At 45.4% G+C, this 21,488-nt stretch overlaps 1 protein-coding gene across 1 annotated transcript; it reads left to right on the top strand.

The window, feature by feature from the left end:
* Positions 1 to 16,545: 16,545 nt before the first annotated feature.
* On the top strand, positions 16,546 to 20,474 carry LOC118506458. Its single transcript, XM_036043620.1, has 5 exons — positions 16,546 to 17,647; positions 17,717 to 18,012; positions 18,096 to 18,924; positions 19,109 to 19,226; positions 19,732 to 20,474. Exons 1-5 carry the CDS (start codon positions 16,743 to 16,745, stop codon positions 19,999 to 20,001), a joined length of 2,418 nt encoding a protein of 805 aa, XP_035899513.1. The 5' UTR covers positions 16,546 to 16,742; the 3' UTR covers positions 20,002 to 20,474.
* Positions 20,475 to 21,488: the final 1,014 nt, after the last annotated feature.

The raw sequence follows: 21,488 nt of genomic DNA on the forward strand, positions 1-21,488 counted from the left end.
AGTCATGAACATTGCTTAGAATCTAGTCAAAAAAACACCATTTCTTGGTAGCAATTAGGGGACATAAGTATGATGACCCCACACCAGCAGTCCTTAAGATCTGTAAATTTCGAGAGTTTTTTTTTGTTCCCGAAAGAACCCACACAGAATTTGTGTGCCCTAAGAACTGTTTCATCAAATATTGCTTCTACCGCCATAAAGCGATCCGGAGACAGAATTGAGATGATCACGCTGGACATTACGAGACTACGATAAAAAAACCCTGATTGCAGAACGAGACGAGTGTCGTCTACCGCTGGTTTGTCAGCGACCAGACTTGGAAAGCCGAGAACCAGGGGAACACCGGGAGACAAAAGCAACGGCGTGGTGGACGGGCAGGGAGAGCGGACTTACTGAAGATGCTGTGGCAGAGGTAAATAAATGTGCAAAACGAACTAAGCACGTACGGTGCCGTTCGTAGTGAATGGACGGAGACGGAAGCAACCAGATCCTTGGCCATGGCACCGAAAGGAAGCGACATACACACATTTATTAAATCCACGCGAAACTGGTCAAGGGAGTTGCCGCGATGGAAAGGGGTCACGTGGAGAACCGGGAGGGAGGGGTGAGGCTTTGCTGAAGCAGGGAAGGGAAGCTGCAAAACGCAATTCCTGTTTTTATTCCCACCGATTCACACACGAAAGGAATAATGGGATGACATCGAGCGAGTTCCTGTGCTTTGCCAGAAGGATCGCCATCGTCTTCGCCATGGTCGTCGTCGTCGTCCTGATCCTTTTTCTGCAGCTCAAAAAAAAAAAAAAGAAGACGCGTGATGACAACGTGTGGCGTGTGTGGACGGTTGTGTGCGTGCGTAAATGGATTGCAGAACCTCCTCCTGCTGCTGCTGCCCCTTCCACCACTTCCCTACCGCCCATCGATCGTGGTGATCATCGGCAAAATGAGAGTGAGAGTGACAGAGATCGCAGGATCGAAGGACGAAGCCGCTGCCGGCCAGAACGGAACGGATCATCATAATCATCCTGTACCGTGAGCGTATAATGTTGCACATATGTTTATTATTCCGATTACACCACCTTTCCGTTTTGTGATGATCATCTTGCCATCTTGGGCCGCTGGGTCGCTGCGGCAAACGCACAAACTGACCATTCTCGATGGTTTTTGCTGCCGGACCGCTTGGCTATTCCCCGTGCCGAATAGGAAAACGGGTTCAAGATTCGGGGCGCACATCTCTCCGTCCCTCTGCTGCGCCCCCGGGTGTGCTTTCCCTTCCTTTCCAAGTCCCCGGGAAAACAAAAGGGCGAAAAAGCGAGAGCCGAGCCGCCGCCGAGTGCTTTTCACTTTCGGTCTTGCGCCTTTCGGTAAATAAATAATGCGAATTGCGTCCGGTCGGCCAAGCTTCGACCCCGGGGTGTATGATTAATCGATTTGCGCTTCCCATCTGCGCGATCTGCGCCGCGCAAGCTACCTCGCACACCCCTTTTCTGGCGGTGTCGTCTTTCGCCGTGGTTTTTGCGCGAGGTGCGAGAAGAAAGTTTCGCTGCTAACGGTCGTTTCTCACCGCGCTTTGGCCACCAGATTGCCAGTTGTGAAGCGGGCCAGCTCCGAAAGGGCCAGTGCCAGAAACCGGCCACACTTCCGCTTGTAATACGAGTGCGTGCGCGTCAGGCAGTCAGCAGATAGCACTGATCAAAGGCATCAGGCAGGCATCGGATGGCATCGCGTGGCCGTGGAGCGCGGTTCTCATAACTAGACTGGACAATGGTCCCATTTTCCCAAGCCATGCGAACGCTTACCACCGGCCAGACACAGGAAACGAACGGCGAGTTGAGCCATTTCTTGGGCCCTCTACTTCTATGCCCGCGCAATCAAAGAACGAACGACAATCCTTCAAAAAACGTAATCAAAGCCACAACAGCACAAAAAAACTCCTTCTTTTCAGCAACCATTTTCAGTTTTCCCACTTGCTGTCCGGTCTGTCCGACGAGAGGCACAAACAATGGAACATGACATCCCGACAAGTACTCGGTAAGATCCGAACCGTAGATCGCGCACCGCCTGACCAATGTCCCTCGGCCGCAAGTTCGTAAGTTCGCGCTCCGGTGCTTGAGAATCGGGATCGAGCGATCCCGAAGGACCCTGTCCCGAGCTGTGGATAAAAGAAGTCTCCGTCACCGTCTGGCCATTGGCTATTGTCTCGTGGCGAACAATACGGAGCCTCACGACCCTGACACTGGACCCGGCAGCGTGTCGGGTAGGGAACGCTCGACAGGAACGGGTTTGTCTGTGCGATCCTTTTCATGATTTTCGACCGAGATTTCCTTGCCGAGAGAAGATTTGTCTTACTCCCGATTTTTTTGTGTGCCCTCTAGATTTACTTGAGACCCTAGGGATGAGGGCGTTTCGAGACGATTGTGTCTGGGTTGTGTTTTTGCTCGCGTTTCGTTAGTGTTACAAACAGGTAATTCACATTCCAGGACCGATATTCTAATCGTTCTGGAAAGGGAGCCGGCATCCCGAGTGCTATACCTCACTCACCCTGACCCTGTTAGGAATATTTGTGTGACCCTCACCGGATAGGTCTGGGTCAGACCAATTGTCGTCCGAGAAGTTGTCTAATCGGTAATGAAGGTTTAGGTGACTTTACGCAGCAAATCGTAACACTGGTGGCAAGTTGATGACACGTGCCGGAATGAAACGTGGACTGTCCGGTCCGGCGATCGGGAAACAACCTGAGCCTTTTATGGGTCATGGTAAACGGGGATCGGAGCAGGGCCTCCTTAAAGGTGTGAGCTAATTTGGATAAATTAGGACCCTGGTTGACCCGGTATTTGGATGATTCTAGCTAGGGGTAGCTTGATGGGTGAATGAGCTAGGATGGAGTTTTTTTTCCGCTGCTGTTCGTTGAACAGTTCGTAGATGTCCTGACTATTCCAGGACAAGGGTTGCAAGAATGACTTTATAATGTTTTGAAAGGTCTCTTTGTTGACTGTCTTGATTTTTTGTACATGTTTTCATCCGTGCGCTTAGATCGAGACCCTTTTTCATCGATAGAGTTGTTTGACTACTGAAGCAATCTCATGTAGAATAGTATTAATGACCCAGGGATCTTGCCAGTTAGACGAGCAAGCAAGAGATCCTGTTTTCTGTAGAACTTGTGTAACTTAAACCATGCTGATGATAAATATGACAGTTTATTTATTTAAGTTTGATTATGACGGCTTGACAATAAGTATGAGGGTGGTGAAATTAAAATTGATATTCATTAATAAGTAAGGGACCTTAAGTATTCAAAAAATATTTTGTTGGCTTATGATGAGCATTTTGATAGCTTACTTACCATCCCAGCTAACGATTCTTCAAGGAGGCATACATAAAATGATTCGAACGATTTATTCTCGTTTTATAAACAAAACTTGAAGAAGGAATCTTATTTCTGGTTTCTGTTTTTGAATCCTTGGTCCAGTGGTTAAGTGGTAGCTGAATTGTACTCCACATGAGATGATTTTCACTAAAACTAGGAATATAGAACTGACGTATACTCGACGACTACATATAGTCTAGAAAACTAATTAAAAAGGACAGGCCAACACCTCTTGAAACGATAGTTCCAAAAATGGAGGAAATAGCACGTGCTGCGGTCCTGTGGTTGAGGAGATTGAGGCACCGATCTCCACACGGCAGGATCTAGGATTCAGTCCCGTTCGGATTGCCTCTCCGTACAAATAACTAACTATCCAGATACGGGTAAAATCATGCTAAAGAATGCTCGAAATGGCAGGCCGAGACCTTGTAAGGTTGTGGTGTCAAAAAAGATGAAGCAATTATTGCGAAGAAATGGACGGATCCCAGCCTCTACTACTAGACTCTCTACTTGAGCTTAGATTTTTGACGAAGGTTCTAAGGACGAAATTGAGCAGAGATAGGCGCAAACAGAATATTAACACGATTAACCTATCCAGCTTCCGAGAGCGCTGGCTCTAAGGTAACTGCATTGAAGATATGACCATATTGAAGCTACAGATGATCCAAACGATGCTTGAGGTTGGTTTGACTTCATGTAATAGGGTTTATTGCATCACAACAGGCAATTAATTTCGATTCTTTTGATTTATTTGTATACTTAAGCTAGGTCTTTCTTCGACATCTTCTCTTTTTAACTCTTTAGGAACGGCCTGGCCGTATTGCTGACATCTTCTCTTATTCGGTATAAATTAGAACATAGCAATACTGATGAACACTTCTTTGGAAATATTCATTGCATTTATCAGAATTAAAATCTAAAAAAAAAAAATGAGAAGAGTTAGAACATTGTATTGATTTAATAATTTTCACTACTTAAACTGTATTTTTAATTATTAAAAATAAGAAACCATCCATGACTCCATATCAATTATTATTATTAGAAGGCACAAAATAACTTATAACATTTAGGAAAAAAATGTTTACACCAAAAAAAAAAACACTCAAATAAGCGCATAAGAGAAACAAAGAAAGAAAAACAAGTAATAAAACTCGCCCAACATTGCAGCCGCAAAATCCATTCATTGAATGTGCGAATCCTTTCAAAATCGTACCATTTTCCTTGCCCGAGACAACAGTTGGGGCGCTGTTTCGGGACGGCCGTGCAGTTGTTGTTTCCTTCCTCACTCGCTGTTGTTTTTGGACCGTATGTCCAGCCCCCGTGGGATTCATAACTGCACGCCGGGCATACTACCCTGTGCGTATGTGCTGTAATGCTGTGCAATGGGCCCTCTGTGTTTTTTTTTGCTTTTCTCTCTATTCGCCGGTGCAAAACTGCATCTGCTGTGATTATGCACTTTGTTCCCGGCAGCTCCTTGCACAAACGTGCGTTTAAACGGTCGGTTTTAGTTGCTGCTCGGGTGGAATTCTTCTGCCCTTGTTCTTCCTTGTGGTCCGCCCTTCGAACGTTCCGTAACGTTAGATGTTGTTTTATTTTAGCCATCTTGTTTGGTTGTTTCTTTGTCCCGTGCAAGTTGTTGTTGTTTTTCCCGGCCGGTTTTTTTTTGTTGTAGCTGTTTGGTATTATTTTTCCATTCGCTTTGTACCATTTTTCGTGATTGCGCTTGCACGCCAAACGCCAACATACTGGGCGACCGAGCGGTGGGAAAAGAAAGCATTTGTGCAAGATTTTCTGTCCCGCGCACGGGTGTCTTCTCCGTGCCTCGGTCCTGTGTACTTTGAGGGCGAGAAGGAGGTGCAGGAAGTGATCTGGAAGGAGCTGTGAGGGCACTCGTGCCGAGAGTGGGAAACTAAATCTGCTTCCGTTTTGCCTCGGACCTGCATCTCTTGACCGTCACCGCTCATCGGTGTTGTTGGATTTATTTATGCGTACGTTGAGATATTCCACCCTGGAAGCGACCAGGCACAGAAAGGAGCCTTGATACACACAAACACCACTGCACAAAGGATGCACGTGTGGGGAGCGCGTGTGCTGACGAAAACAGCAAAGAGGGTGAAAATTAAGGGCTCAGCGCAAGCATTCCTTCGATGCAGCGCCATTTCAATTGCAGCGAATCTGTTTCTATCGCATCGCGAGAATCGAGCATTTGGCTCTCGTCCTGTTCTTTTTTGTTCGTCTTCGTTCCCCAGTTCGCCGAGGATGGCCAGGCGATCGAAACAGGAAGTCATCAGTCGCGCAAACTCCGGGCCGGTAGTTGCAATTGCAATTGCATTTGAATGATAAACATCTTGCCAGTGGCGGAATGGCCCGAACGGCCATTGTTTATTGCATCAGGATGTACGAGAAGTTTTTACAAAGTGCTGCAAGGACAAATGAGGAAGAAATGAATCCTAAAACCCCCCAAAAAAAGCCGGACATTACGACCGTTAAGTCTTGACAGGAGCTTAAGGAGTGCCGGGATGATGGTCTGGGATGTGCTGCTAGGGGGTTGCCATTTTTCTAACACCTCGCCGATGCAGCTGCACTTTTTATGCAAATTATGCACGCAACGTACCATGCGTGTGTGTGCGTGTGTGTATGTCGAAAACATAAAATTCCCTTCTTTCTGTCATCGAGATTGAGGGATTGAAACTGGGGGGAGGTTGAGTGGGAAGTGGGAGGAAGATGCAGTTCTTTGTTCGATGGGAAAAGAAGGCGATTGGACTGCAGTGCCCAATGCAATGGCAAAACGGTTGGGCAGCATCCAAACGGGCGGGGAAGGAGCTGTAAGTGCGAGTGCGTTACGCACATTGTGCTGGCCGGGGGCAACGCACTTTGAAGAGATGCTGCACGCGGTAAGTTGTTCTCGTTGCAGTTGTGTAATAAAATGTGATGGCAAAAAGAGAAGGGCTAATGTTAAGTTAGCGAATGGTTAAGGGGAAATTTTAGTGGGATATGTGTTTAAATCAGTTTTAAATTTTTGCTGCTGGTTTTATTTATTTCGATTTAAATCAATTAAAGTTTATACCACAAACTATATTGAAATGGTTCATTTTTATTTCAAGCAATTCAAACACAAATTTCGAACAAATTTTAAAAAAATGGCTATTTTGTGAGCCCCATGGTTTTAATCATTTGCTATTTACATATTATCATTTAATTTCTTATTTTTTTGTGCCATTCTTTCTAGGATAGGCTGCATCATTAATATCATGCTACTTATAAAACAATCGTTAGGTTATTCATTACAATCGTTAGGTCAGGACCCTCATCCTGGTACCTGAAAGCCAACCACGTATTTCACCTTTTCTTAAAAAAATATAAGGTCTTCGTCATCCTTACATATAATGGCTCTAATTATAAGGTAATCAACAATAAATTTAAAATAAATAATATTCCCAAACACAACTCACTTGTGATTTCACCATTGTGTAGTGAATAAGACTCCCAAGGCTCCAGTGCGGGCTGGTCATCGATGTCATGAGAACGGTACCGGACAATCTAGTCCTTACATGCTGTTCACATAGTCTGAGGAGCTGTGGTAGGCTCAAATTGTGGTTGACTCCAAAGCTGACCGTCAAGTCAAGCATGGTAATCAGAACGAGGTAATCAGAACTTCTGAAGTCATGTCAAGTAACACAACTATTTGGCAAGCAGTGTTCCTAACCGACGTGTGCTGTGGGATTAATTTTGCTCTATTTATCTAGAATTCTACAACATTTTACCTTTCTAACAAGGTTTTCGTTTTTCTGTACCCATGTAATGCTATGTATGTCGGGTTTTTAAAAATGTTTTATTTCATAAAACATGGAATGGATACATGTGATATCAAAAATACTAAATATCAAAATCTGAAAAAAATTGTGTCTATCACGTAAAAACTGTTTGTCAGAGAGTCAGAACCGTTTACTTAATTACTTCAAAAATATAGTTACGTGAAAACATTATTATTTTTACAATACAATAGCAGAGAAAAATATTTTCCGCGAGTATTCGTAAAGTTATGTTATATGGAACAATTTTGCAGGAGGAAAAATAAATTGTTTAAGTGTGTGTAAAATTATACTTTTTAGTTCAAAATGTGTGATTTATGTTTCTCTACAACTAGCTAGAACATAATGTTTAGTTAACTCTTCTAGTTCTTATTTTATTGTTATAAAACAGGTGTTCGTATAGTTGTGTTAACAACTGCTTATCCACTTCTTTACGCATTTACTTAATTCTCTTAAGCAAATTTTAAGATCTTCATTATTTTTCTTCTTTGAATAACAATACATAACTCAATTATGCGTGAAGGTAAAATTAAATATTTAACCCAAACTTTCCTTGACTTCAACGGTATTTGCTATAATAAGTTCTACCCTTCAAAGGCAATTTTCTACCATTTCCTTTCCCCAAAAAAACAATATAATTATGCCTAACGGTATTCCTGCTGCATCTGGTTCCTGAGTGCATCCATCCGAGTGCACCACACTTCAATCAATGACACACACACACAAACAATCGATAGAAGTAAAATGCCATCAGCCATTAATCCACACACCCCAGAATAACGCATACGGTGGCGTTCCCTATCCCCCGGGGAAAATCCATCACTTACGCACTTTTTCACCAGGCCGGCTGCTTGATTCGGTTAGCTGGCAAGAGAGTTTAAGAATTGGCGAACAGAACAAAATAAAAACAACTCATACACACACGCACACACCACACAAAACCCACTTCACATGTGGATGCTCCATTGGTCCGCGGTCTCGATGGAAAGGGATTCGGGCGAACGCGCTCGCGCTCGATTCAGCGAAAGTTCAACGAACTGTTTTGCCTGGTCCTGCTGGTTTTGCGTATCGCCTGTTTCGTTTGCTTTCCCGCTCTGTGGTGATGTGCGTGTGCGGCGAGCCTTCCTCCTTGCACCGTTCCTAGATCGTCCAGGGAAGATCGCGATCGGACCGATGATCGGACCAGTTTCGCCTGCTGGAAAGTAATCCATCTTCACCACGGTGTACGTAATCGCGAGCGCAAATAATCGAAAGGAAGCTGTGCTTCCAAATGTTCCTATAGGAAGTTAATTAACATTCTGCCTGCATTGTGGATCGCGTTACGACCGGCTGACATCGGGATGCAATCTGATGTGATCTGGGACCGGTAGAAGGAGGCAACTACGCGCCTAAACCGGGATGACCAACGGGGAGAGAGCGAGAGAGAAATGGAGAAAAGCAATGCAACGACGGGAAATGCATCGCATAACGACGCAGCAAAATGCGCGCCAAAAGTGAGGCGTCTTCAAAATGTCGTCGTCCACTGCCAAACGCAATGCAATTGGCCTTCGTTGCACTTTCGCACGAATACGCACATGAAAGTGAACGGTAGAATAACTGAGAATAGCTGGGGGAAAGGAAAAAAAAACAAAACCCCTTGGCAGGCACTTGTTCGGATGCGTCCGATCTTCCGGGCAGCGGGTTCCGGCAAACGGCTGCAACCACGTGGCGTGGGTTTTGATTAAGATGCAGATGCGGTTAAGAGCTACGGAGCAATCAATATTAATTCAACGATGCATTTGAGCTCTTTTGAAAGTTTATTTTATTTTTTTCATTCTCATTTAAAATTAATTTAATAGAACTCCACACACTTTCACGCTTTACTAATCCTGCTAAGTAATGCTCCAAAAGTTACATCACAATAGCAGCTGCTGCCCCATTCCTTCCCTTGCTGATTAGAAGCTTGTATTGTTCTCCCTTTTTATTTTTCCTTCGAAATTACGCTTCAGATAATTTTCACGGACACTCACATATTATACAATCGCTTCTAATACTGGCCGACCTGTTGGCCGAAGTCCCCCCCCGCGCGGTGGATCCGATGCATGTTGTTGTTTGGTGCAGCACACTGCAGCAGGAATTGCAGCACGAAAGGCACCAACCAAAGTTTAATGACTTCTTTATTGCCTAAAATTTGGTCTGCCGAACGGCAACAAACGGAGCATTAGGAAACGCAAACACACACACACCGGGATGGAGGGATGGCAACCAAAAGCAAACAAATTCCTAACGCTTTCGAGAAGCCGTGTGAGTGATTCTGCAAGAGGTAAGCGCTAAAGCAGCGAAAAAGCAAACGACGAGCGAAGACACACGAAGAGTTTAAAGGCAAACATTGGACCAACCGATGCGGGTTTCAAGCACGCCAGCTTGCAAACAGATTCACAGCCACGATGACGAAGATGCATCGCCCGTAAAAGAAGAAAAAAAAAGGCAAACCGTCTTTTACTTCTGTTTGCCGGTTTTGCTCGCTTGTCGATCGGCTTCGATCGCTAAATTCGTTAAAATGGCAAACCACATTTTGTAAGTGTTGTGGAAGATGCATGAAGCAAATTGGGGAGGACACAGCACACACAAGTTGGGTTCCTCTTTTATGTTTTTTGTCTTGGGTGTTTGTGTGTGTGGCCGAAGCAAAACAACAACCAAAAAGGAAAGAGGTCCGATCGTCGGTCATTGGCACAAGCGGCCGGTGCACTCACCCTTGCATGCACTGCACAAACTGCATCCAACTGCACAAACTTGCTACATGCTTTGGGGGTGGGGGGGGGGGGGTGTGGTTCTTGGGAGGAGGAGGCGAGGGGCGAACCGAAAAGAAAATTGCGTCACCAACACTAGGCCTTTACGGCGTACGGTGTTTTGGGCTGTTTGTTGTGTGTTTGAGTGTCTGTGTGGGGTGTGCAAAGTGCAGAATAGAAATTTATTTCAAATGGACTTTTTTCTTTCTTTCTTCTTATTTGTTTTATGTTTTCGGAAAACACACACTTATAAATGCACCTTATGTGCAACAAAACCTAAAACCACGAACGAACGCATGATTAGAACACCAACACCAGCAGAGTATTGCGCCCGTTTACGTGCAGTGTGTGCGATAATAACGCGATCAAGAAGTTGCACATTTGAAAGTTGATAACCTCTCCCCGCGCCTTCCTCCCCTTTTCTCACCCCGGGGTCCCCAATTCTCCGCATCCCCCTTTATTGGACCTCTCCGCTACAGTGCTGGACAATAGAATGAGACCACCTGTGAATTTAATTATGATCATACCAATTTTTTAAAAAGCGATATAGGATTTCCTTTTCTGTAATTCTTAGTTGTAGATTATGAGGAAAAAAGATTAGAAATAAATTCTGAACCTATGTTTGCCATAGTGTTAAAATTGCTGCCAAAACACATTATACCGATGACGTCAAATTCCTTTTTTTCTCGCGCGTCAGAATGTATGGAAAAAAAATTTCAGGTCCTTTTGAAAAAAATGAATCTTCTTCTTTTAAGTACAACCTCAAGAGGCTTCCATATGTCATTCCTGGCTTTCTTTTACCTAATTTTACCCGTAGTTGAATAGTGTAACCTGCGTACAAGGAAACGATCTGGACGGGATTCGATAACCGGCGCTGTTCCATGAAGATCAATGTCGCTTATACTTCGTCCGAGTAGTAAATAAACCTTCAAATCCAACCAAATCACTATCTTCGTCAGGTAACATGGACATGCTACCCAGTCCGACCAGGAGAACCATGCAAAACAGCACTCCAAACGCTGACTTTCTCGGTATGCCTAGTGACTTGGGGAATCTGGGGTGGATTGGTTTTGTGCCTGAGTAGACAATTTTATTTGTTAATCAAATTTCTATTTAGAAAAGTCTGTTTCTAAGTACTCCAACACGTGTTTAACTTAAAATCGTCATTGGAAGACATTGTATTTTATTCTTAAATTGTTTTGACTGGTGCTTGCCAACACACACTTAGCAGTATTATAATAATTTATAAAAATGCCTATAAATAGCCTTTTTTATAAGCAAATATCTGCACGTTTTGTTGGATGACAAAATTCTTCATGGTAATTTGATAAGACACACTGCATAATTTTGATCTAATTTTAAGCTCCACCACAATTAGGATGCAATCCAAAGACCAAGTTTATGTGTCAAAAAGAAAGTTAAGATGTTGACCACAAAAACTGGCAAAAGGATCATCAACCGGTGTGCAAGGTCTATAGCAAGTAGAAGCATCGAAAAGTCGAACTGAAAGGTGGACCTTACTCTATTGTCCGTCACTGTATGTTTGACAAACATTTGACAGTTGTTAGATAGAGCTCGGAAAAGGAGGGCGTGCTTGGAGGGATAGCAGGGGATCCCTTGAGGAGGAAATGCAACTTTGCACCACCACCAATTGCAACAAAAAGGTATGAAGCAAACAAAAAAAACCCCGAAACCTTAATTGCCAGAACAACCTCAAGTCCAAAGACCTCGCGTTGATGACGGGAAGGGAGGGAGTGAAGGGGGGGGAGGGGGGGGAACAGGTCACGGGGGTGTTTAGGGAGCCGGCGACATTTGTGTGGGTAAGTGCACCGACCGATGTGTCTGTGTGCAGTGTACCCGCAAAGTCGCAACTTTTGGGGTGTTTGCGGTTTTCTGCTGTGTTTCAAATGCCGTTTTCTTTCTTTCTGTGGTTTTGCTTAGCATGGTGAATTTTTTTATAAAAATGCTCTCTCCATCTCTCTCTCTCTCCGGTTTGCTTTCACTGTGCTTTCCCTCTTTCCGTCCGGCTTCTTTTTTTTTCGAACGGAGGTCCACTCCACCAAATGCACCGAATGGTAAGATGCGTCTATCGCCCAAATGATGTGGTGGGACCACACGCTATATTTATACACTTGCATGAGTTAGTGTGTGTGTATGTGTGTTTAGGTAATGATGTTGCAATTTTAAGCGTTTGGGACGGATCTAGGGAGGGGAGGGTGGTTCCTGAGGGGGACGGTTTTAGTGATAATGAAACAAATTTACAGCCGACGACGAGATACGCTTCCTAACCTCAAGCGCGACTAATGTTTTTTTGCACATTCTCTCAACATCCTTTTCGTACATGTGGCACTCGGCTAATGATTTTGAGCCGAGGTTAGAGCAATAACGCAAAGCTGCATCAAAACGGGTGGTTGGGGTTTTCCGTGCCCCCCGTCCCTCCCATCGGCTAAATTTATCACATCAAACTCACAACCGGCCAGGGTTGCGTTCGGGTGGGAACAAATATTGCAACTGCGTTCTATTTCAAGTTCGAGTCGAACTTGTACGCGCGTGTAGGCAAAATGCTTCGAAACCGATAAACAGCCTGTGGAGGGGAGGGGGTAGGTTGAGGGCCGGGGTGGAGGGTTGAGCCGATGTGTTGTGCGCACATTTTTAGCATTCCATCTACGTATGCAGATGATGTGTGATTAATGATTTTGTTATGTGTCCGATAATGTGGGCACAATCTGTTAGAACATTCCGCCGAAAGTTTGTCTATTTTGTGTGGATTTCTGAATTTCTTGCGTTTGAGTATATAATATTTTTCGTAATTTTATCTTAACGATTAGAAGGTAATTTAACAAGCAGCTCAACATGTTTTGAAGAAGTTTTGTTTCTTTTCCATTACTACAATTTTGGTCAGAATCAAAAACTTATTAAGAACCTCTCAATGTACTAGTCATGTCATGTGAATGGCTTTACCTCATTCATAAAGACTGTGTAAGTGTTTGTATTAGTTGAAATTGAAGGTTTTACATTAATAATTCAATGAAAACTCGAAAAATTTCAGTTGTATGATGATGATTATTTTATTATTTTTTTAAATTGAAATTAAAATTAAATGGTAAATAATAAAAAAGTTGTTTGGAATAAAAAATAGAACATTAAAAGGGAGTAAAATGTAAAAAAGGAGCATTCATGAGAACAAATTAAAAGAAAGGAAATTTGTCTTAAATTAAATTCTTTAATAAGTGCCACGATTAGACCTTATTAATAATAAATCTAAAATAAATAAAAAATTTTTTTGATAAATCTTCGTGAATAAGTAATAAAATGTTTTATTATATTAAATTTTTTTACTACGCGTTTATCATGCAAGTAAATTTTGAAAAAAATTAAAAAAATGAGGTTAAATTGTATTTAAAGAAAATAAATAATAAGCCGCGATGAGAAGCGTTCAATAAAATTAATTGTTAATAAATCAAGAAAAGTTACAATCCTAGCTCGATGAACCAATTACTTACTGTGGAGTATGTTATTTATCAAACATTCGAAGGGTTTTTGCTGCCTGTTTCAAACCCTTCTCGCAACCTAATGATAGTTGCACAGTTTCATTAAGCAACTCTAATGTATCAAATTTAACCTCCAATTTGATATCAATATCTTATTCCCTTTCGGTGCTGTTCGTCTTCTTCGGACTTTGGGCGAACCGAAACGATTCACACGCACCTCACCAATAACGTATGTTCGCGTATGTGTCAAGCCGATCGTTTCAATGGCGAAACAAATTGCAAACCACGCTCCCCCAGTGTCGGCCGATGCACAAATTTGCATCGAAAACTGTCCAACGATCATGTCACTGGTTTGTGACACGTTCGACGCTTATAAGACGCATTCTGACATTTGACCAGCGCCAGCACGATCACTACCACACACACACACATACACGCAGGCTCCAAAAGTGCATTTGCATAATGTCCAATCCCACCATACTCAAAGCTCAACGATCTCTCAGAAGATCGAAGCGAAGGGTGGGTTAGGTAGATCGTGAGCTTCCCACTTTAGGGTACATTCACTCCAGAGGTTGGAGTCTGTAGCCGTGACGCCCAAATCTGCCCCCGTCTGAGATGGTCTTGCGGTTTGTGTTCGATTCGGCGATGTTTTACTGCCCCGGCGAAAAACAGTTGCCCCATGAGATTGAACCGTCGTATTTCTTCCCGTGTACCCGTCGATCGTTCCCCGTCTCACGCCACGCTCCCTTCGTCGATGACAGGGATGGTGGGTGGGGGGTGGGTGGTGTGTTGCTTCCTCGCCGACGCCAGAGCTGGCAAGTTGTTTCAATTTTCTTACGTGCGTTTTGCGTTGCCCCCAACGTTAGCCGTTCACATCATCCTGTTGACTTGAGATTGTACCGACCGCGCATCCTTCTCGAATGCTGCCTATCTGCGTCGACGTGATTGGCCGATGCACGCAAAAAGGCAGCAACAGCAGCTGTTGCCGAAAATTATAAAAAGAAAGATAAAAAGTGCAATGCACTCTGCCCGATCGAATCTTGCCCGCGAGGATTTGCGCCCGTGGGTTAGAGGTTTAGAGGTTTCGGGTTTTTGGTGAATGCATGGTGAATGGGCGGTCTGGTGGGCCTGGTGGGTGGCGGACGTGGGGAACGTTGTTTTTGTTACCTTTTTGGTTTTATATTTACAACACGCTGTACGTGCGCAACATGCGCGAACATCTTTGGCCGCCAGTGTGCATCGCGCTTGAATATTTGAATTTTATATTTTTCATCACTTATTTACGGAGCTTCAAATACGTGCTGTAATGCGATAATCGCTTTCAAGGGCATTTATAATTATTAGCTATTCGAATAGCCGGTTTGTGCTAAATTCAAATTTTACTTCATTTGTTTTAGTGGAGATATTATTTGCTGTACAATATTTTAAAAGGAATATATCAGCCCGATATTCTTGAAGCAAATTTCATCTAAATTACTCTTCAGTTTAACAAGATACGATCCAGAGACGGTTTTCGGCGGAATGATCTCATGTGCATAACCCAATTTTATCATCATCACGTGGGCCCAACGTTCGCCACTCCAAACAAAAAAAAATGCAAACACACAGACTGCAAATTAATTTATGTTCATCTTTGCCGTATTTAGCGGCGAGCTGTAAGAAAACGCGCTCGTCATGCATTTGCTGCGCCAATTCGGTTTGTGCGAAGTGCATTGACCCGTTTTCTCGCGCCTTGATGAATAAACAAACAAGTGGAGTCGATATAGCACGCGGTTGCAGTCGACATAACGCGATCCGTTCGTTTGATTTGAAAATTGAACGCGAGCACCCGTGCATCGAACTGACAGCACACTGTTGCTGTCAGTGGGAGGGCGGTGGCTGTGAGTTGGCGTACACGGGTGCATCGGATGCGTGCCCTCCGCGTGCAAGGTGCTGCCTGCGATATTTCGGCGTATTTGTGCTGATTAAAATGGGGTTGATGGGATTTAATTTCAGACTTATGAAAATTAAAGGTCCAAAACCACGCCAAAAGCCACGATATATCCCAAATATCCACCCTTTTCTTTTGTCTTTTTCTAGCTTGTCGCTACAACCAAGATATGGTAGGATGATCTTTCTGGTTTGGGATCTTCTGGGATTGGGATTTGAACTCGGTCCAGACGTGATACTCCGTCCCAAAGTGAGTTGAGAGGAGGTGTCGGAATAGCGATTTCTCGGTCGGACATTTTGAAAAAAATTTTGACGTTTACTTGACTGAAATGTAAACAAACTGCGGTCAAGCATTCTTTGTTGGTCAAGCAAGTGATCTCTAGCATACATTGAATAAGCTCGATCTGCTGTGCTCTTGATGATTTTTTGCTTGCTGATCGGCAAAAAAGTGGAATGATCCTATATCTCGGATCTTCCAATAGTTCGGGGATGCAAACCGGCTCCGTCTATGACGCCGATACAGTCAGCTGCCCTGTCCATATAGGCGCAGAATCGTTACCACCAAAAACAGTTATAAATATAATACAGAATCACCTCAGATAGCACTGATACACTACAATATCCTGATATCTTCACTTGATCTAAGCTTTCCGAACGATATTGAACAGCAGAATGGAAGAAAACAAATCATATAATGATGTTATTGCTTCGAGAATGATAAACAACACATATGACCAGCTGATTCAATGCGGTCAAGTAAACGTCAAACTGGTCCTGGTCTTCTACTTCTTTCCATGTGTCAAAACGGGCTTTTTACGGCACCTCCTCTCAACTCACTTTGCTCCGTCCCATGGAAACCCCCTAATGAATTGAATTTGAGCTAATCAATACAATACACCGCCGTAGCAGATAGAGAGAAGCAAATGCATGTTTTGAAGAGATTTTTGAGTCTGTTTCATAGAAAATATTATTTCCAGTTTGTTTGAGCGTGCCGTAGCTTACGATAGAAAGAGCAGGATGGCACCCAACGCATACTTAAGAAAGAAAGAGAAGCAACACAATGCAGCACCAGCAGCAGCACATTGCAACAGTTCGTTGCTAGAGCAAAAACGTCAAAGTCAACCTGTTTCTTCTTCTTCTTCTCGGGGCAAACGTCAAACGGCGCTGGGCGAACCGACCTCCTACGCTGCCGATGCTATGACTAAATAGCTTGTGTTGGGTGTGTCAGGTGAAATGAATTGTTTGCCATCGTCGTTGATCGGTATTTAAGCGCATTTGTTTTAGTTTACCATACGTGCCTTATAGTTTATTGGAAAACGAAAGGGGAAAAGTGCGCAGTTCCGGTACTCAGGGGCGGATAGTAAACAACTTCCGCTCGACGATGGGTTTACTGTGGCGCAGCTATGGGCTGTTCGCTGTGCTCACGCTGATGGGCGTGTTGGCCCAGTACGAATGGCAACCAAAGGACGCGTTCGATGAAATCAAGGTACGGTTCGATAAGGTGAACGCCGACAACTGTCCAATTTTGCCGCCGCGCGATTTAACGCTGCCCGAGGATAGCGTATCCCACCTGCCGGACATAAAGGATGTAAACATTAATCCGGTATTTCCCAACCGGACGGCGCTGCTGCACCTGCACAACATGGCACTGAGTCGTGCATTCTTCTGGAGCTACATCCTGCAGAGTCGCTTCATCCGGCCGGCCATTAACGATACGTACGATCCTGGCATGATGTACTACTTCCTGTCGACGGTGGCGGACGTCTCGTCGAACAGGCACATCAACGCCTCCGCCATCTACTTTGCACCCAACTCATCGTTCTCGTCCTCCTACCGTGGATTCTTCAACAAGACGTTCCCCCGGTTTGCGCCGCGTACCTACCGGGAGGATGATTTTAACGATCCGATTCATCTGGAGAAAATTTCCACCCTAAACACGTTCTACGTGCGCGATTTGGGGGCATTCCCGCCGGATTCGGCACTGCACGATTATACGATCAAGAACTATCACATTAACGAGTGGTACAATCTGTGGCTGCCGGACAATGTGGACAAGCGGCACGACACGAAAACGACGTATCAGGTGGAGATTCGGTACGCGAACAACACGAACGAAACGTTCACGTTTCACGGGCCGCCGGGTGCGGACGAAGATCCGGGTCCGGTGAAATTTACCAAACCGTACTTTGATTGCCGCCGGTCGAACAAGTGGCTGGTGTCGGCCGTTACACCGATCGCTGATATTTACCCACGCCATACACAGTTCCGGCACATCGAATACCCGACGTAAGTGGACCGTTTGTTGGGAATGGGGGAGATTCGATCGGATACTAAATCCTTTTGGCCCCCTTACAGATATACAGCCGTTTCGGTGCTGGAAATGGACTTCGAACGAATCGACATTAACCAATGTCCGAAGGGTGAAGGTAACAAGGGTCCGAACATATTCGCGGACACGGCACGCTGCAAGAAGGAAACGACCGAATGCGAACCGATAGATGGATGGGGATTCCGGCGCGGTGGCTACCAGTGCCGCTGTAAGCCGGGCTATCGCTTGCCGGGTGTTGTGAGGAGACCGTACCTGGGCGAGATACTGGAGCGTGCATCGGACGAACAGTTTTACAATGGGTTCGATTGTATGAAAATTGGATGTAAGTATGATTGGGGTCTTTTTTTGTTGTTGCCTCCTAGTGGGTCTTACACCCGGTTTTGCTCCGCTACCATTCACTTCCAGGGGTGCAGAAGGTGCCGATCAAGTGGTTCCGTGCACCGACGTACGTACGGGAACAGTACCTCAACCGGTACTACGAGTACAAAAACTACACGACCGGCCCGAGCTCGCTCCACTCGCACAAGCTCAACATTAACGAGGTGCTCAAGTTCATTCTGGGCGTAAATGCACGCTCGTGCAAGAACTACCATCCGCAGGATCTGATGCTGACGGGCGAGTTTGCGTACGAAGCGCAGAAGCAGTTCGAAAACGAAGCCAAAATGGCCATCCGTTTGGCGAACTTTATCAGTGCCTTCCTGCAGATATCGGACCCGACCGAGGTGTACTCGGGCAAGCGGGTCGCCGACAAACCGCTGACCGAGGATCAGATGATGGGCGAAACGTTGGCGCTGGTGCTCGGCAACACGCGCATCTGGTCGGCCGCCACCCTGTGGGATCGGCGCAAGTTCCCCAACCGCACCCTGTTCGGACCGTACGCGTACAAGCGCGAGCTGAACACGCGCAAATTCAACATGGAAGATTTGGCGCGGTACAACAAGACGGGCGACGAGTACATCGACAAACCGTACTTCCGGCTGCTGAAGCAGCGGTGGGCCACGAATTTCGATTCGCTCGAAAAGTACTACCTCAAGATACGGTTGCGCCACAACGAGACGGGCGAGTATGCGCAGCGGTACGAGCATTACCCGAACTTTTACCACGCGGCCACGATGGCTCATGGCTACTGGACGACGCCCGAGTACGACTGCAAGGGATACGTGAAGAAGTGGCTCATAACGTACGCGGTGCCATTCTTCGGCTGGGACAGCCTGAAGGCGAAGCTGGAGTTCAAGTAAGTTGTTTTTTTTGTTCACCCTTTCTTTACCCAGTTTGGCAGCGTGGCCGCCGCGTTGAGCCGGAAATGCAGTTTTACCCCTGTCGGGTCGGTTCGCTGCGCCCGTGCGCCGCATGCTTTTTTCGCATCAAACTAAGCTCGTTTCGTTTCGCGTTTTTTTTTCTCTTCTTTACCATCGTAGGGGAATCGTTGCAGTTTCAATGAACATGCTCCAGCTGGATATCAACCAATGTCCGGATGATTATTATGAGCCGAATGCATTCAAAAACACTCACAAATGCGACGAGAAGTCTTCATACGTAAGTATGCGTTTATTTCCCTGTTGCTGCTGCTGCTGCTGCTGCTGCTGGGTTTTGATTTCATCCATTTGCCCGTTTATCCGAAAATCGTGCGAAGCCTTGGCATTGGAACGGCCGTCGGAAACGATTATATTTGCATTTGGCTGGCGCGCGCGTCTGTCTACACGGTCGACCCATAATTGCGACCATCGTATGAAACCTGAACGAACCGCTTTTGTTCTCGTCCCGGGGCAAAAAAAAAAGAAAGAAGCGAACGTAAATGAGTTTTTGCTATCGCTATTGCCAGCAAGGGGAAAAGGATATTCATTTCCATTCGGGCTGCCGGTAGCTGCACCAAAGCGCATTGTCCAAAGGACATTGACCTGCGCAAAAGTGCAGCGCGCTGCAAAGAGGCGCGATCAGACCCAATGCCCAGGCCCAGCAGCCGATACCTTAGCGCACATTTTATTAACTCACGACGGGCTTTGTTCCTTTTCGTTTTTTTTTTTTGCGTTCTCCTCCGCAGTGTGTCCCGATCCTGGGCCGTGGGTACGAAACGGGCGGCTATAAGTGCGAGTGTCTGCAAGGGTTCGAGTACCCGTACGAGGATCTGATCACCTACTACGACGGGCAGCTGGTCGAGGCCGAGTTCGAGAACATCGTGAATGATAAGGAATCGCGGTTCGAAACGTTCAAGTGCCGTCTGGCCGGGGCTGCCGCACTGCAGGTGCAGTTTACCATCCTGGCCTTTGTCGTACTGTTCGGCTGGATTATGCTGCGCCGTAATCAGTGTTAGTACGCGGGGAAGGTGGGTTTAGTTTTAAGTAGCTGGTTTTTCCACAGCCAAAAGTGCCGATCGATGTAAGGAAATTTTAACATTCTCAAGCTAACGAAACCATTCCATCCAACGTGGTGCAAGGGAAACGTCCTGGTATCTCGAGAACCGCCACCACCACTAGCCAGGTAAGGTAACGCTACCTTCTAATGTAATGTAAAATGCTACTCGTTAGAGATTTATTCCATCCAGCCTGATTTGAAGATCTGGGGTAACTGATGCCGTCCGATGCATTCCGTTCCACGTGGAACAGTTTTTTAGGTATTAAAATCCATCCAGTAGTGTCGTAAGAGATTTTTATGCAGAAGCTCTTTTGAATGCTTCTCTAGTGTAATGATGGAAACGAACCGAATCTCTGCATATGGGAAGATACCTGTAATTTTTTTGTTTACCAATATGAACTTAGAAGCAATAAATTCTTAAAGCTCAACGAACAACGAAGCAGGGAGTGCATCTAGGTCTAGTCCCCCCCTCCCGGCGGCATTCAACCGGAACCGTTTCTCGATATGACGGTGGCCACAAAGGTGATCGCCTTTTGTCTGGCATACTTTTTGGCTAACCGATGGAAATAGCTTCAGGGTGGCCGATGGCCACCACCGTTTCTGTGGCAATGCTTTTTTTTTCCATGCGCTTTTCGCTCAGCTGCACCTTTGCTGCTCCGGAGGCACCACCGTTTTGGCCGGCAAAAAAAAAAAGGGGAGTTGTGTAATCGGTTCCGTTGTGGCGTTGTGTGTCCCTTCCGCGACCGAACCGAACGAAAGACGGCGGGAGAGAAAGAAAGAAAAACACAGATCCGTTCACGCGACGACATTCCTTTGGTTCCTTCCCTTTCTACGACGGTCAGCGATGATTCTATGAGCAAGCGAACGCTGCTAGCGAACGCTGGCCACGGCCTATTTAAAGGGAAAGAATAGACGAAAAGAAGGTCCACATTATAATATTTTAATAACAAAAACATTAATATACAGCAGTGCGCGAGAACGTCCAAAAGGAGACAAGATAATGCCGACGATGGTCAACGACGGACGCAAGAGGGCGACTCGCCGTTGCTTGTGTTGCTTGGTCGTAAAAGCGCACAGGGGGAAAAACTGGGAAGATAATAGTAATAGTAGAACCTGGGGTTGAAACAGTATAGTGCGGATGAGCCTGCCGGGCGCCCGGGTTGGTAGCGATGGTTCGTAAAAGGGGGAAGCATTTTCCCGGGGTCCTTCTGGCCGTCCTTCATGCTGCCTGTGTGTGTGTGTGTGTGTGCGTAAGGATGTTTTTTTGCTTCCTTGAGCTTCCTTGAACAGAGAGACAAGATACGCGGAACCACAGGCCGGACACAGGCGTGTTGAGAAGAAGGTGCAGCGTGCAAGCCAGCGAGATAGAGTGGCGGTAGGAATCTAGGATCGTTTTGTGCTCTTTAATATATTCACCTCACCTCTGCTGACGGATTTCGTACCATT

This window comes from Anopheles stephensi, chromosome 2 (assembly GCF_013141755.1).
Source record: "Anopheles stephensi strain Indian chromosome 2, UCI_ANSTEP_V1.0, whole genome shotgun sequence".
Classification (NCBI taxonomy): domain Eukaryota; kingdom Metazoa; phylum Arthropoda; class Insecta; order Diptera; family Culicidae; genus Anopheles; species Anopheles stephensi.

Coding starts and splice junctions, on each gene's coding strand:
- LOC118506458 (XM_036043620.1), top strand. CDS start 16,743: ATGGGTTTACTGTGGCGCAGCTATGGGCTGTTCGCTGTGCTCACGCTG. Junction 17,648..17,716: donor CGGCACATCGAATACCCGAC/GTAAGTGGACCG, acceptor GCCCCCTTACAG/ATATACAGCCGTTTCGGTGC. Junction 18,013..18,095: donor CGATTGTATGAAAATTGGAT/GTAAGTATGATT, acceptor ATTCACTTCCAG/GGGTGCAGAAGGTGCCGATC.